Source organism: Stenella coeruleoalba (genome assembly GCF_951394435.1).
Source record: "Stenella coeruleoalba genome assembly, chromosome: 14".
NCBI classification, from domain to species: Eukaryota; Metazoa; Chordata; class Mammalia; order Artiodactyla; family Delphinidae; genus Stenella; species Stenella coeruleoalba.
Genome location: NC_137160.1, coordinates 52,147,964 through 52,165,220, shown reverse-complemented (window position 1 = coordinate 52,165,220; position 17,257 = coordinate 52,147,964). Strand labels below are relative to the sequence as shown.

At 33.3% G+C, this 17,257-nt stretch overlaps 1 protein-coding gene across 2 annotated transcripts in view; it reads right to left on the bottom strand.

The window, feature by feature from the left end:
* Positions 1–17,257, bottom strand: part of ROCK1 (Rho associated coiled-coil containing protein kinase 1) — a 147,420-nt gene that overhangs the window by 68,522 nt on the left and 61,641 nt on the right. For both annotated transcript variants that reach the window (XM_079941935.1, XM_079941936.1), the window contains exons 5-9: positions 14,816–14,991; positions 13,939–14,023; positions 12,219–12,363; positions 11,755–11,893; positions 6,088–6,179 (exon numbers count right to left, since the gene is read on the bottom strand). In XM_079941935.1, the coding sequence (XP_079798061.1) occupies positions 6,088–6,179; positions 11,755–11,893; positions 12,219–12,363; positions 13,939–14,023; positions 14,816–14,991 (637 nt within the window). The remainder of the gene's footprint in view (positions 1–6,087; positions 6,180–11,754; positions 11,894–12,218; positions 12,364–13,938; positions 14,024–14,815; positions 14,992–17,257) is intronic.

Genomic DNA, 17,257 nt, shown 5'->3' with positions numbered 1-17,257 from the left:
CATTTATTTGTAGACTTTTTTGACAACAGCCATTCTGACCAGTGTGAATGTGAAGACATTGCATACTGATGATATTGATAAAAGGGTCAGTCAATTCATCAAGAAGATACAACAATGATAAACATATATGCATACAACAACACAGCTCCAAATATATATATATATATATATGACATAAAAGAAACAGTTCTAATAGAGTCCTCAATAATCCACTTTCAATAGTGGACAAAAAATCTAAACAGAAGATGAATAAGAAAATAGAGGACTAGAATAACACCATAAACCAAACAGATGTAACAGATATACTAAGCACAATCCAAGACCAACAGCAGAATACACATTTTTCTCAAGTGCACATGGGACTTCTCCAGGACAGACTATATGCTAGTTCAAAAGACAACTTAATACATTTAAAGAGACGGAAATTCTGCAAAGTATTTTCTCCAACCACAATGGAATGAAACAAGAAGTCAATAATAGAAGGAAAATTAGAAGTTTCACAAGTATGTGGAAAATTAAACACTGTTCTCTTAAACAATGAGTCACAGAAGAAATCAAAAAAGAGACTAGAGAAAATGCTCTGAGATGAAAGAAAATGAAAACAACATACCAAAACTCATGGGATTCAGTGAAAGCAGTACTTAGGGGAAAAATTTAGTTGTAAATGCCTATATTATTAAAAAAGAAAGATGTCAATTCAACAACCCAGACTGACACCCTAAGAAACTAGAAAAAGAAAAGCAAACCAAGCCCAAAGCAAGAGGAAGGAAAGAAATAATAAAGATTAAAATTCAGGTAAGCAAAATATATAATAGAAAATAAATAGTGAATATTAACAAATAATTTGTTCTTTAAAAAGATCAATCAAACTGGCAAATCTTACTAAACCAAGAAAAAAAGAGAAGACACAGGAATAACTAAAATCAGAAATGAAAGTGGGGACATAACTACCAACCTTCTACAAATAAAAAGGATAAAACTAAAAACTATGAACAATTGTATACCAACATATTAGATAACCTAGATGAAATGACAAATTCCTAGAAACACACAAACTATCAAAACTTATTTGAAAAAGAAAATTTGAATAAACCTACAGTAAGAGATTTAATCAGTAATAAAAAATGTTCCAACAAAGAAAAAAGTCCAAAACAAGATGATTTCACAATCGAATTCTACCAAACATATAAAGAAGAATTAATGCCAATCCTCACAATCTTCCAAAAAACAGAAGAGGATAAAACATTTCCTAATTCATCCCATGAGGCCAGAATTACTCTGACACCAAAGCCAACCAAGACACCACAAGAAAAAAAAAAAAACACAAACCAATATCCCCAGATGCAAAAATCTTCAACAAAATACTAGCAAACTGAATGCAGCAGCATATTAAAAGGGTTATAAACTATGATCAAATGGGATATATTCCAGGGTGGCTCACCGCATGAAAGTCAATCAGTGTAATACATCACATCAATAGAACGAAGGAAAAAACCCCACATGATCATTTCAAATAACACAGAAATGGCGTTTTACAAAATCCAACACCCTTTCATGATAAAAACAATCAGTCAACAAGGCACAGAAGAGAACTTCCTCAACATAATAAAGGGCATTAATGAAAAACCCATAGCCAACATCATATACAATGGGGAAAGACTGAAAGCCTTCCCCCATGATCAGGAACAAGACAAGGAACAATGCCCAGTTTCACTACTGCTATTCAACTATGTACTGGAAGTTATAATCAGAGCAAATAGGCAAGAAAATAAAATAAAAGGCAGCCAAACTGGAAACACGTTCAACATAATTGTTACAAAAATTCCACTGTCCTTTTTTGTAGGAATGGAAAAACCCATTCTAAAGTTCATATGGAATCTCAAGGGATCCCAAATACAGGCATAAATCGGAGATATTGTGAGTTCAGTTCCAGACCACAGCAAAAAAGAAATTAGAGCAATAAAGCAAGTCACACAAATTTTTTGGCTTCCCAGTGTGTAAAAATGTTAACACTATACTGTAGCCTATTAAGTGTGCAATAGCATTATGTTTTTTAAAATATTAAAATTAAAACCTTAATTTAAAATTAAGACCTTAATTTTATTGCTAAAAAATGCTGACCATCATATGACCACACAGGGTTGCCATAAACCTTAAATTTACAAATAACTGCTATATCTGTAAAAGCACAATAAAGTGAGGTATGCCTGTAAACAAAACAATCTTGAAAAAGAAGAACAAAGTTAGAAAAGTCACACTTTCTTATTTCAAAGCCTACTACAAAGCTACCACAATCAAAACAGTAGCATAAAGACAGACATATATAGATCAATGGAATACAATAGAGAGTTCAGAGATAAACCCTTGTATTTATATGGTCAAATGTTTTTTGACAAGGGTACCAAGACCATTTAAGGAAAAAAGGACAGTCTTTTCAACAAATGGTGCTGGGAAAACTGGATAACTACATGCAAAAGAATGAAATTGGACTCTTATCTTACACTATATACAAAAACTAACTCAAAAGAATGGAAAGCAATGACTCCAACAGACATCTGTATATCAATGACCAGAGAAGCATTACTCACAATAGCTAAAAGGACAAGCATTCTGAGTACCAGTCAATAGATGAATGGATTAAAAAAAAAAAGTGGTATATACATACATGGAATATTATTCAGCCTTAAAATGGAATGAAATTCTGATGCATACTATGACATGGATGAACCTTGAAGACATGCTAAGTGAAATGTCAATCTCAAAAAGACAAAGATTGTGTGAATCTACTTATTTGAGGTAGCCAGAACAGTCAAATTCATAGAGAAAAAAAGTAGAATAGTGGTTACTGGGGGGTTGGGGTAAGGGGAGAATGGAGACTTATGGTTCAATGTGTTACAGAGATTTAATTTGGGGTGATGAAAAACTTCTGGAGATGGATGGTGGTGTGATTACACAGCAATCTGAAGGTGCTTAATGCTACTGAACTGTGCACTTAAAAATGATTAAAATGGTAAATTTTATGATATAGATCCTTGAAAATAAAGAGATAATCTTTCTTAAAGTTTATTTGTTAAAAAAGAACCCAATATAATGCTGAGGAAGTCTAAACTCCTAAGCCCCTAAAACTGGCTAGCTCCTAAATTCTTTATCTATGAAGCCTACACTGATGATCTCTCTCATGAGAATGTAAAGTTCTAAGAGAGGACACCAGACTCAGTTGAACCACAGAACCCAAACTAGTATATATGTGCATATAATTAATTGTGTTTGTTTTTAACTAAACTGAAAACTCACCACATGATCTGACAGTTACCACTGTTACCATCTTAAGTGTCACCCATCAGCTAAAGGTGGATTAAGTAATGGTAATATCTTAGCTGAAGTGAGATCATGAATGGCAAAGTGTTTTACAAGTAACCACATATTATATTTAACACAGTATTATTAATAATGTTATTATATGTAATAATTGTTATCATTTTGTTTTTCCTAAAATTTAACTGCCAACAAGTGTCAATTCCCTACGTTTCTAGTCTGTATAATACTGAATAGTGGAAATCTTTAAATGATACATGGTATTTCACGAGATCAAAGATGCTAGAGTCAAACAGACTTAACCTGAGTCCTGACATTGTCATTTGCTAGCAGTATGACCTCTAGCAAGCTATTTAGGTCTTTTCATTTCTTTTATCTTTAATCACCTATCATTTCTTTAATTCTATCCCAAATGCATGGAAAAAGTAATTTTACAATCTTAATACTTTGTGTCTCTAAATTAAGAGTAAATAAGATCAGGAAGCTCATGGAAATTCTGCCAAAAAAATCAAGCTATTTTGTACCCTGCTCCCCCACAGCCAAGGAACAGATGATGGTGAAGACTGCCATTATAACTTGCAGACATATAAGTGGTAAAACTACCAAAAGAACTATTATTTGCAAAACAGTAAGAAATTTTGCCAAAGAAAACTGAAGAGGCAAAAAAAATTAAAAAGAATTATAACTGTTACATAATTTTTTAAAACTTGGCAGGTCAGAGAGGTCAGTTCAGAATAAAAGTATTCTTGGTATTTTAGGGGTGGGAAGTAAAGAAGGGTAGGAAGAGGGAAAGGGAAGAAGAGAACAATAAGTTCTACAGACTTTGATTTTTCTTTCTTTTTTTACAGTAAGCACAAAATAGGAGCTATCAGGATTAGAAAAAGCTCTCGAAATTTTAAGTACGTTAACTCTAAGCAGACTGCAGCAAAACCATAGATAACAATATAGATCTTAAAAAGATACAGAAATAACAATACTACTAATAAAACTACCTATTTATAGAAATTCTTTAAATATAAAGTTCATTTGACTTAAATTAATGACTTAATTCATTTTACTTACTTTTTCCATAAACATAAACAGTTATATCAAGGAGGTATAACAATATCAAAAATGCCACTGATTTGGATACCACAGTTCCACTAGACTATGAGCTCCACAAGGTAAAGAACTTTTGCTGGTTTGTTTTCCTAATGTCTGAAATAGAGTATTGCTCAATATATAGTAGGTGTTCAATAATGTTTGCTGACTAGGTTGCCTCCTCTCCTAATTAATATCAATTTTCAATACACATGTCTTCCCTACTTTTTTAGAATGATTTATCGTATGGTTATTCTGTAGTTGTTTATGCATTGCTTTACTCTGAAAAAAGCAGCGACAGAAAAGATACTCGGTATTTTCTTCAGTCCTCTTTTAAATTTTCCTCAATTTACAATCATATCTGTATGTTTTCAGCCTTCTGAAACTTTACTAAAAGCATAACTCGAATAAAAACATAATTTTTCAATGCAAACATTCATCATCTCACTCTACTCATCTCTGTCTTGCAACAGTTTCTCTTGAAATGTGAAGACAATAATCATGTCACATTTACTTATGAGGAAGAGGAAGTTTCTTATTTTCCAGTGTATACCTAACTGTTAATAAATTCTCCCACGGTGAGCCTGCTCCTGTAGCTTCTCCAGATAGCAGGTCATTCAGTGACATTCTCTGTAGCAGTGTAATTTCTTAATTTCCAGAATTTCTTATTTCCCCTTTTCCCTTCTTAGTCAATTTTATAGCTTAGTAGAATGTATGTACTGTACCTGAAGGTCATATAATAGTTTCTTTTAAAATATTTAACAAGGATACTTCACTAATATAGGCAAAGCTACATGATCTATTTCTTCAAAATTAGAAAGATTTTTCTCCCCTGAAGGAATCATCTCATGCAATCTCAACTAGATAGGCAGATCTTAAGAGGAATACCTAATTTGTATCTGTTTCTAAAACAGCTGAGTTCATTTTATTATGATCATTGCTGTTGCTACAGCAGGAAGTTAGGGGCTGGTATACACTATCCTTTCTCTGCTAAGTGAAAAGGGAAACAATTCCTGAGACTTCAGCAAGGGAAATGGCCTCCCAAATACACAAAGATGGTGGGAACCTTTGGTGCCATTATGACTTTGATTCAGCTACGTTAAGCAAAGTTTTCTGCGAATCATCGTAATTTTAACTCTTTTTAAAATAGGGAATATTCTAAACTGACTGAAAATTAACTTTTTGCACACTACAATTTTTTATTTCTGGATTTCAAGCTGCAAGTCTGATGGAATCAAGCATACCATAATTTCTTATATCCTCACACAAATTAAACTGCGATAGAACCTCCTTATATTTTAGGTTTTAGTAAGAACAAGAGAATAACTTTTTTTTCACAAGAAATATTACCTCTTAATTATTGACTTCCTCTACAAAGAGATACTAAAGTCTAAACAGACAGCAATTCAACAAAGATCAAATATCACATTATGCCTGCTGAGCCCAACTCCATTACATGTACGTAATACTTCATCTTGATATATTGAATGGGACATCAGAGAAGGAGCAGTATAATTTTCCTAATATTATCAAATATTCTCTCTTTAACTAGGTTAGGACAATAGTTATACAGTATTTGTATACTCTGGATTTTCATCAGATATATACATATGTTAGGAAGGCAGTTCCAACAGACTATTTACCACAACTACTTTCAAATAGTACTGTAATGTGCAAGAGAAAATAACTTACTGTCTCGGAGTGTTTCCCAAGCCCACTGATCATTTTTGAAGAAGAGATGTCGTTTGATTTCTTCTACACCATTCCGCCCTAATCTCACCTCTCTGAATAGAAAGAGAAGGAGAAAAGTCATTAATCATTTAAGATATTTTATTGATACTATAACCTGTTCATATTTATTTGTGGGCATAATGCTAAATCTGTGCAGGATGTTAGATACGATTTTATGTCACCTTGAAATTATATTGTCAGCATAATTATGAGCTTACATAAAAAATAAGTTGAAGACTGAGAGTATTAAAGAATTTTTTCTAAAGAACAAATACACACAAAGTACAGATTTATTGATATCCCATGGCTTTTCTACTGACAACAAATATCCATCACCTTGCTTCATTAGCATAATTAATTTTCTTCATAGGTTTTTTAATACTGGTAAAGTTAATACATGTTTTGAACTAACAACTTCACACCAGGAGCTAACAAAAACTCCAAAAGATGTTTTAAATATAAAATTTCCATTTTATTCTCTACTAAATATTTCTGACCAACAAAAACCAATGACAACTAATTCTTGACCCTACAACAAAACTGAGAGTTTTAATGGGACAAGCTACTGATCCTTGGCCTCTTCAATAGGCATAGAAAAAAAGTATTTTAAAATGTGCTGTTAGCTGAGTTGCAAAGGGGAACTTGGCACCTTTTGTTTTTGTAGAGTACTTATAAACAACAAAAATCCAAATTCTTTTCATGAGTTGAAAGATAAACTGCTTTAATCAAAGAGGAAATCAAAAAATACCTAAAAACAAATGACAATGAAAACACAACGACCCAAAACCTATGGGATGCAGCAAAAGCAGTTCTAAGAGGGAAGTTTCTAGCAATACAATCCTACCTCAAGAAACAAAAAACATCTCAAATAAACAACCTAACCTTACACCTAAAGCAATTAGAAAAAGAAGAACAAGAAAACCCCAAAGTTAGCAGAAGGAAAGAAATCATAAAGATCAGATCAGAAATAAATGAAAAAGAAATGAAGGAAACGATAGCAAAGATCAATAAAACTAAAAGCAGGTTCTTTGAGAAGATATACAAAATTGATAAACCATTAGCCAGACTCATTAAGAAAAAAAGGGAGAAGACTCAAATTAATAGAATTAGATATGAAAAAGGAGAAGTAACAACTGACACTGCAGAAATCCAAAGGATCATGAGAAATTACTACAAGCAACTATATGCCAATAAAATGGAAAACCTGGAAGAAATGGACAAATTCTTAGAAAACCTTCTTAGCACAACCTTCCGAAGCTGAACCAGGAAGAAATAGAAAATATAAACAGACCGATCACAAGCACTGAAAATTGAAACTGTGATTAAAAATCTTCCAACAAACAAAAGCCCAGGACAAAATGGCTTCACAGGCGAATTCTATCAAACATTTAGAGAAGAGCTAACACCTATCCTTCTCAAACTCTGCCAAAATATAGCAAAGGGAGGAACACTCCTAAACCATCACCCTGATACCAAAACCAGACAAAGATGTCACAAAAAAAGAAAACTACTGGCCAATATCACTGATGAACATAGATGCAAAAATGCTCAACAAAATACTAGCAAACAGAATCCAACAGCACATTAAAAGATCATAAACCATGATCAAGTGGGTTTTATCCCAGGAATGCAAGGATTCTTCAACATACACAAACCAGTCAATGTGATAAACCTATTTACAAATTGAAGGAGAAAAACCATATGATCATCTCAATAGATGCAGAAAAAACTTTTGACAAAATTCAATACCCATTTATGATAAAAAAACCCTGCAGAAAGTAGGCGTAGAGGGAACTTACCTCAACATAATAAAGGCCATATATAACAAACCCACAGCCAACATCATTCTCCATGGTGAAAACTGAAACCATTTCCACTAGATCAGGAACAAGACAAGGTTGCCCACTCTCACCACTATTATTCAACATAGTTTTGGAAGTCCTAGCCACGGCAATCAGAGAAGGAAAAGAAATAAAAGGAATCTAAATCAGAAAAGAAAAAGTAAAACTGTCACTGTTTGCGGATGACATGATACTATACACAGAGAATCCTAAAGATACTACCAGAAAACTAGTAGAACTAATCAATGAATTTGGTAAAGTAGCAAGATACAAAATTAATGCAGAATGCTTTAATTAATGCACATTAATGCATTCCTATACACTAATGATGAAAATTCTGAAAGAGAAATTAAGGAAACACTCCCATTTACCATTGCAACAAAAAGAACAAAATACCTAGGAATAAACCTACCTAAGGAGACAAAAGAACTGTATGCAGAAAACTATAAGACACTGATGAAAGAAATTAAAGATGATACAAACAGATGGAGAGATATACCATGTTCTTGGATTGGAAGAATCAACACTGTAAAAATGACTATACTACCCAAAGCAATCTACAGATTCATTGCAAGCCCTATCAAACTATCAATGGCATTTTTCACAGAACCAGAACAAAAAATTTCACAATTTGTATGGAAACACAAAAGACCCCAAACAGCCAAAGCAATCTTGAGAAAGAAAAACAGAGCTGGAGGAATCAGGCTCCTGGACTTCAGACTAAACTACAAAGCTACAGTAATCAAGACAGTATGGTACTGGCACAAAAACAGAAATACAGATCAATGGAACAGGATAGAAAGCCCAGAGATAACCCCACGCACATATGGTCACCTTATTTTTCATAAAGGATGAAAGAATATACAATGGAGAAAAGACAGCCTCTTCAATAGGTGGTGCTGGGAAAACTGGACAGCTCCATGTAAAAGAATGAAATTAGAACACTCCCTAACACCATACACAACAATAAACTCAAAATGGATTAAAGACCTAAGTATAAGGCCAGACACTATAAAACTCTTAGAGGAAAACATAGGCAGAACACTCTATGACATAAATCACAGCAAGATCCTTTTTGACCCACCACCTAGAGAAATGGAAATAAAAACAAAAATAAACAAATGGGACCTAGTGAAATTTTAAAGCTTTTGCACAGTAAAAGAAAACATAAACAAGATGAAAAGACAACCCTCAGAATGGGAGAAAATATTTGTAAACAAAGCCACTGACAAAGGATTAATCTCCAAAATATACAGGCAGCTCATGCAGCTCAATATCAAAAAAAAAAAAAAAAATCAACCCAATCCAAAAATAGGCAGAAGACCTAAATAGACATTTCTCCAAAGAAGGTATACAGACTGCCAACAAACACATGAAAGGATGCTCAACATCACTAATCACTAGAGAAATGCAAATCGAAACTACAATGAGGTATCACCTCACACCAGTCAGAATGGCCATCATCAAAAAGTCTACAAACAATAAATGCTGGAGAGTGTATGAAGACAAGGGAACCCTCTTGCACTGTTGGTGGGAATGTAACCTGATACAGCCACTATGGAGAACAGTATAGAGGTTCCTTAGAAAACTAAAAATAGAACTACCATATGACCCAACAATCCCACTACTGGGCATATACCCTGAGAAAACCATAATACAAAAAGAGTCATGTACCACAATGTTCATTGCAGCTCTATTTACAATAGACAGGACATGGAAGCAACCTAATTGTCCGCTGACAGATGAATGGATAAAGAAGATGTGGCACATATATACAATGGAATATTACTCAGCCATAAAAAGAAACAAAATTGAGTTATTTGTAGTGAGGTGGATGGACCTAGAGTCTATCATACAGAGTGAAGTTAAGTCAGAAAGAGAAAAACAAATATCATATGCTAACACATATATACGGAATCTAAAAAAAAAAAAAAATGGTTCTGAAGAACCTAGGGGCAGGACAGGAATAAAAACGCAGACATAGAGAATGGACTTGAGGACACTGGGCGGGGAAAGGGTAAGCTGGGACAAAGTGAGAGAATGGCATGGATATATATACACTACCAAATGTAAAATAGATAGCTAGTGGGAAGCAGCTGCATAGCACAGGAAGATCAGCTTGGTGCTTTGTGACCATCTAGAGGGGGGGTGGGATAGGGAGGATGGGAGAAGACGCAAGACGGAGGAGATATGGGGATATATGTATAGCTGATTCACGTTGTTATAAAGCAGAAACTAACACACCATTGTAAAGCAATTATACTTCAATAAAGATATTAAAAAAATTAAAAAAATAAAAATTGTGATACCATAAAAAAAATAAGATAAACTACTTTAGATATAATGAGACACTTTTAAAGAAGCTTTCACTGACTCTCTCAGACTGGCTTAGGGAAACTCTCCATGGTTCTATGGCACACGATACTTAAGAGTACTTACCTCTCTGTACAATAAATACCTCATTTGCCTGTCTGTTTCCCCCAAAGGACTCTGAGGTAGTGGAGAACAGTGGCTGTGTATCTTGGTCATTTCTATACCTCTAGCATAGTTTTTATATTATAATATATTTATACAGTGCTTATATTAAAATGTAAAAATTTCAAAAACTATATGTTTCAGGCTGTAAGGGACATACTGAAGGAGGATAAGTTAATTTTAATTAAAGTGAATCCAAAATTGAAACATATTTAAATTTAAAGCCTCTCTACTATTTAAATTAACAATATACAACCTTAAATCCTAAATGTAATCTTAGTAAGCCATCTGGTTCCTGTTTAAATTTTAAAAGTAAACCACAAGGGTATATACATAATATGCCATTTTTGTTTCTAAAACACTTATGTGCATTTACATTTATAAAAAACGCTTGTTGAAACTGGAAGACTATGTCAATGAAGGAAGGAGGTAGAAAATACTACATACTTTTTTTATAGTTTTGCACTACTTCATTTCAAAAAGCATATATAATTAAATCTTTTTCCCAGCTTTACTGAGGTATAACTGGCAAATAAAATTTTAAGATATTTAGTTTACAATGTTACAATTTGATATTCATACATACACACTATGAAAGGAGTCCCACGACAAGCTAATTAACACATCAATCAAATATTTACTTTTCTTTTTTTGATCGGACGCAAGAACATTTAAATGTTGTCTCTTCACAAATTTCGATTATGCAATACAGTGTTATCTTAAATGGCATCAGCTGGAAGATGCATCATCATTTTTCTATCACCAGGAAAAAAATGTCCCAGTTAAATTACTACATGCCATTGATTTTAAGATGCACTCTAATTTTAGAGATTTTAACATGTTAAAAAAAAAAAACTCAGGGAATTCCCTGGCAGTCCAGTGGTTAGGACTCGGTGCTTTCACTGCCAGGGCCCAAGTTCAATCCCTGGTCGGGGAACTAAGATCCCACAAGCCGCACAGCATGGCCAAAAGGAAAAAAAAAAAAAAATCAGACTCAATAAAATATACTACCATCTTTATACTTAACTAAGTTAAAAATGTTAACAATGAAAAAAATAATCATCTTGTCTAGTCATCAGCAAAGAATCTATTACTATCCCAATTTCTTAGGTAAGGTAAGTGAGTTGAGATCCAGAAAAGCCATCCAGAAAAATCAGAAAAATTATATCAGGTTTCACTGTCATGAACGACTTGGGGAATGGTAGGTTTTATTCCAATAGTTCAAATATAGGAGTTCAGATATAGACCTTAAAAACTGAGCAGCAAAATGAAAATTTCCTTGGAATAAGTGTCCCATGTTAAAATTATTTACCTGTCAGTAAGGAAGGCACAAATAAGATTTTTTGCTTCTTTTGATATGTCATTATCATCAGGGAAGGTAAGTGAATTTTTATGGTTCATAATCTTACTGTAAGTTCCAACCAGAGAATCTGCATAAAATGGTGTATCACCTGATAAATTGACAGGGAAAACAAAAGCAAATTAAGATACATTGAAAGAAATCAGTTTCAAAGGAAAAGAGTCAATGTTACTGTTTAAAGATAATTAACTATGCATAAACTAAAAATATACACCAAATACATAAAAAGAAGTAACACATCAAGTTTCTCTAAGTCTCTGAATAGCTTGTCAAAACTGACACAGTAGGTTTGGATCAGTTTGTTTCCTACAAACAAAATCAACACTGCTTAATGTAATATTTTATTAGAAGAAGCCAAGTCTAAGTTTGGAGATGAACAACTATGTTAGAGGTACATAAAATCCTCCTTTACTCACCTACAAGCATTTCATATAAAAATACCCCAACTGACCACCAGTCACATTCTCGTCCATAATAACCATCACCACCTTGAGATTTTAATACTTCAGGGGAAATATAATCAGGTGTCCCAACTGCTGTATCACATCGTACCATACCTTCCTAAAAAGAGGTCAAATTTTCAATTAGGATATGAATGTAAAGTCTCAATTATTCAGCATGAGTTTTTCTTAATATAACATGTAGAACTCTTAAGTCTTTGTGTTATGAAAGATCACATCAAAACCTAATGCAGACTTGATAAAAAGTAACAAACAGCTTAATCATATATACATATTATATACATAATATATTCATAATGTATGTGTGTATGTGTATATGGTTATAGCAGTGATTTTTATTTTGTAATAACACTCACTAGAAAGACACATTGCCACCATTTATTATTCCTCCAGTTGTACCAATATGATGATCTCATCTTAATTGCAGAGAACAAGTATATAAGTCAACGCAAATATGTTGAGGAACCGACAGAATGAATCACTTGATAACATCAATATATAAATGCTGATTTAATTGTTTTTTTTTTACTAAAATAGTCATTCACTTTAATTATGCTTGAAATTGAGGGGAAAAAACATGTAAGAATTGACTGTACAAATATAAAATGGGGAAGCATGTGCATGGGAAAAGGGCATAATAGTGTTAAGCCCACTGATAACTACCTAATATGCATTTTAACCCTCTCTCCAAAATAAAAACAAAAAGTATATATACCAGTTACTTACTTTAGCTGGTATGAATGCAACAGAATTATACATGATTACACAAAAGTTCTCACATAGTGTTCTCCTCCTAATCCATAAATTTCTTTTGGAAATAATAAATACAACTTTCTGGTTATTCTTCTATGATAAGTTTCAAAGAATATAAACTGTTTCAACTGAAAATAAAGCAGCATACTTGCTACTTCAGCTATGTATATAAGTTATTTATTATATAAATAGTGAGCATGGGTACCTTTTACTATTGACTCCCCAAATAAGTAGTAAGATCTTTTCATGTTTAATAGAAGACTAAGTAAAACATTAAAAAATATACATATTCCTGAAATCCAGTTTTTACGAAAGTCTCATTTTAACAGTGGCATTAGTATTTAGTGACACTTAAGCTAATCCAATTTCTAGCTACCAACAGTGGACATTACAGATTTGCTTTAAAAGATTTAGTAAATCTGGCAATCCACGCTTCCCCCAAATAGAGAGGAGAAAAAATAAAGCACTTACAAGTTACTAACACAACACTGAAACCATGGCATCTAGTTCAACAAATAAGACTGGGCACATCAATTCTGTACAAGTCCAGATATGGTTAGTAAATTCTTAAAACATTGGGAGAGGGAAGGGTAAGCTGGGACGAAGTGAGAGTGGCATTGACATATATACACTACCAAATGTAAAATAGATAGCTAGTGGGAAGCAGCTGCATAGCACAGGAAGATCAGCTTGGTGCTTTGTGACCATCTAGAGGAGGGGTGGGATAGGGAGGATGGGAGGGAGATGCAAGAGGGAGGAGATATGGGGATATATGTATATGTATAGCCAATTCACTCTGTTATGAAGCAGAAACTAACACACCATTGTAAAGCAATTATACTTCAATAAAGATGTTAAAAAAATTTTGTAAAAAGCATCTATCTTGAATTAGCAAAACTAAATTAAAATCTAATTATTTAACCTTATTCATCTTCATACAAGTACCAAAATCTGCTAACTTCAAATGTCCAGACTTATCCAGCAGCATGTTATCAGGCTTCACATCTCTGAGGGGGGAAAAAAAAAGTACAGTATCTCTGAAACAGATCAGAAGCTGATAAACATTATATGAGGCAGTGATTTTAGGTCATATATCCTCAATTTAGATAAGGTCACCTTTGATCTATATGTGCTCTCTATCGACATCTATAAGCTGACTTCATCAGGGAGACTCTCTCATATATTATGCCTCAGAAGAAGACATTCTTTTAAGTAGAGTTTGATTCTTCCAAGAGGAAAATCAAGTCATTTGAGAGAGAATAACCATAAAAAATGTAACATTCAAACATAAAAAGTAACTGAGACACACAAGATAGATAAATACATAAATAACCCCAGAAGAGGGTCTAAATCACTTTCAATTTTGCATCCCTGGCACTGAGCACAGCAATTGCACATAGAATTCAAGTGGTGTTTGCAGAACAAATTAAATTATTCTTCTAGCAAATAAATTTGATCTGTTCACTAATTAAAAGCAAATTAATTTGTATATAAAAATTAAAAGCATTTAATACCCCAGAATATACCTTAAAAAAACAGCTTATAATTTTTACTTTTCAGGACACCATATAAAAGCCTTATAATCGGAATAAGAAATATTAAAGAATACATTTATATCAACGCTAAACTGAAATGTTAAAACCACAAATTTCAAAGTTTTAAATTCTGAAACACCACTCATGTCATATGGGAAAATAGGTGGATTTAGAATGGGAAATGCTAATCAAATGAAGTTTAAGTACTGATTTTTAGCTTCTCTCTTTAACAAATGAGAAAATTTAAAGCATTTTTGTCCTTACCTATGAATAAAACCCATGGAATGGATTGCATCCAATGCAAGAACTACTTCTGCAGTATAAAATCGGGCCCATTTTTCAGGCACATCATAGTTGCTCATTAAGTTTACAAGATCTCCACCAGGCATGTATTCCATTACCATGTAGAGATAACGATCATCTTGGAATGCATAAAATAGCTACACAAATACAAAAAAAACAAACAAATTCATTAAGATTAAGCAAAACTGTTTCATTTAAGAATTGTCAAAATTACTAATATAAGGTTTAACTGAAATAATCAAATTGCAGTAGTTGTAAGTACTCAAAAAAAAAGGAAACAAATACAAAGATAAATAGCACAAAGAACTTTGCGTATACAGAGGAGTTATTAACTGTGGTTACTTCTGAGGAGTCGGAGACTTCTTTTCTCTACCCTTTTCTATACTAATTGGATTTCTTATACTGAGAATTTTTAAAAATTATAATAGTTTCAATAAAGAATATACAACTCTTCTAAGCAAAGACGTATTGTAGTTCTAATTTAAATTGTACATAGTGGGGTTTAGTGTTAAATTTATATCAATACCATAATTTTCAAGTAATCTAATAAAATTAGGCTACAGTCTTAGTTGTCCCTTATTAGCTGTGTGACTAGGCAATTTACTTAACCTCCCAAATTATCTGTGACTATGATCCTTTCTAGAAGAATATATGGGAAAAAAAAAAAAGAATATATGGGACTATATATCATGTTTGACTTTTATACTTGTTGCCCAGTCTGTGTCTGGATGCCTGGCAGTTGGCAAGTACTTAATGAATGTTCAGTGAATAAAAGCACAAATTTAATCTATAAATTGAGGGTGTAGCTAATAGGGATTAACTGCCTATCAGAGTTGTTAAAAAGATTAGCGAATAGAGGAAAAGCCCTTAGTACAATAGATGCTCAGTAAACAGTTGCAGTCAGTAGGAGGAGTTGCAGTAACAGCTAACAGACAAACAGGAAGAGGACAAGAGTTAAAGCAGGAACAGTAAGGTCCATTGATATGAAATTGGCAACGATATCAAGCATAAATATATTATGTGACCAGTGTTGAAGTTAAAAGAAGAGCAAATTTACAAAAGAAAATTTCTTTTTTTTTGGCTGCAATACGTGGCTTGTGGGATCTTAGTTCCCTGACCAGGGACTGAACCCATGGCAGTGAAAGCACAAAGTCCTAACCACTGGACTGCCAGGGAATTCCCTACAAAAGAACATTTTAAGTAAACATGAGAAGATTAGAACAGAACTAAAATAAATGAAATAAGCCCTTAGAGAAAAAGTATAACTAATTTACCTAGGCACTTATGTATTAAAATTCTTCTTATATTTCATTTTTTTCAACAGCATTTAATGATTTTAGTTACAGATTTAGTAACTTTAATTAAATATAAATATTTGGGGGAAGGATAAGAAACTAAGTGGTATCTCATGGCTATCCCAGATTAACATGTACAGTATATCACTCGGACACCATAATTAAAGAAACACTGTTGATTTGGTGGCAGTTTACCCTATTTAAAATGTATCAAGAAAAATAGAGCTTCAAGTTCATAAGTTGTAAATTTAACCTTAAACATTTATGTCATGTTTTTTAACTTTTTACACAACACTGAACACTCCCCAGTATCAGTGGTTCTCAACCAGAGATGATAACTGTCGGTGTCCCACGGCCCCCACCTGCCCACTCTCCCCAACACGCCACCCAGGGAGATGTTCAACAATGTCTGAACACAGTTTTGGTTGTTACACCTTGTGTGTGGGGTAGGGAGGGCTGCTACTGGCATCACCTGGGTAGAAGTCAAGGATGCTGTTTAAAACCCACAGGATAGCCCCCAACAACAAAGAATCACTTGGCCCAAAATGTCAGTAACACTGAGCCTGAGACACCCTGCTCTAAACAGCTGATAAAAACAGGGCAGACATTTCAAGTATAAAAAGTCTTATTATGCGAATCTTAAACATCTTCCATATCCTTTTTATTCCAATTACTATTATGATTATTTAAGACAGTCTTCATTACATACTGTAAATTTAAAAAACTATAAAATTCATGCTAGGAATTTAGAAATGATCTAGCTCAGCAGTTTTACTATTTTTTTAAAAAAAACCACAAGACCTTATTGCCCCCATATGAAATCTTAATAAGAACCCCAATATATAAGACATATAAAACATGCAGCTGCTCTAGTTGAAGCAGAAATAGAAAACCCAGAATTACAACCTACCCAAACAACTGCTTGCTCCCATGACCCCATCTGAGGTATCTCCTCAATTGAAAATAACCAATCTAAGCCACCTTTCACATTTTTGAGCAAGGAGACTGAGGCCCAGAGATGTAAATAACCTGGCCACAGCTTCAGGTCAAGATTAGTACCTACAATTACTGACTTTCTAATGTATTTTTCTTTCCACTGAAAAACCTG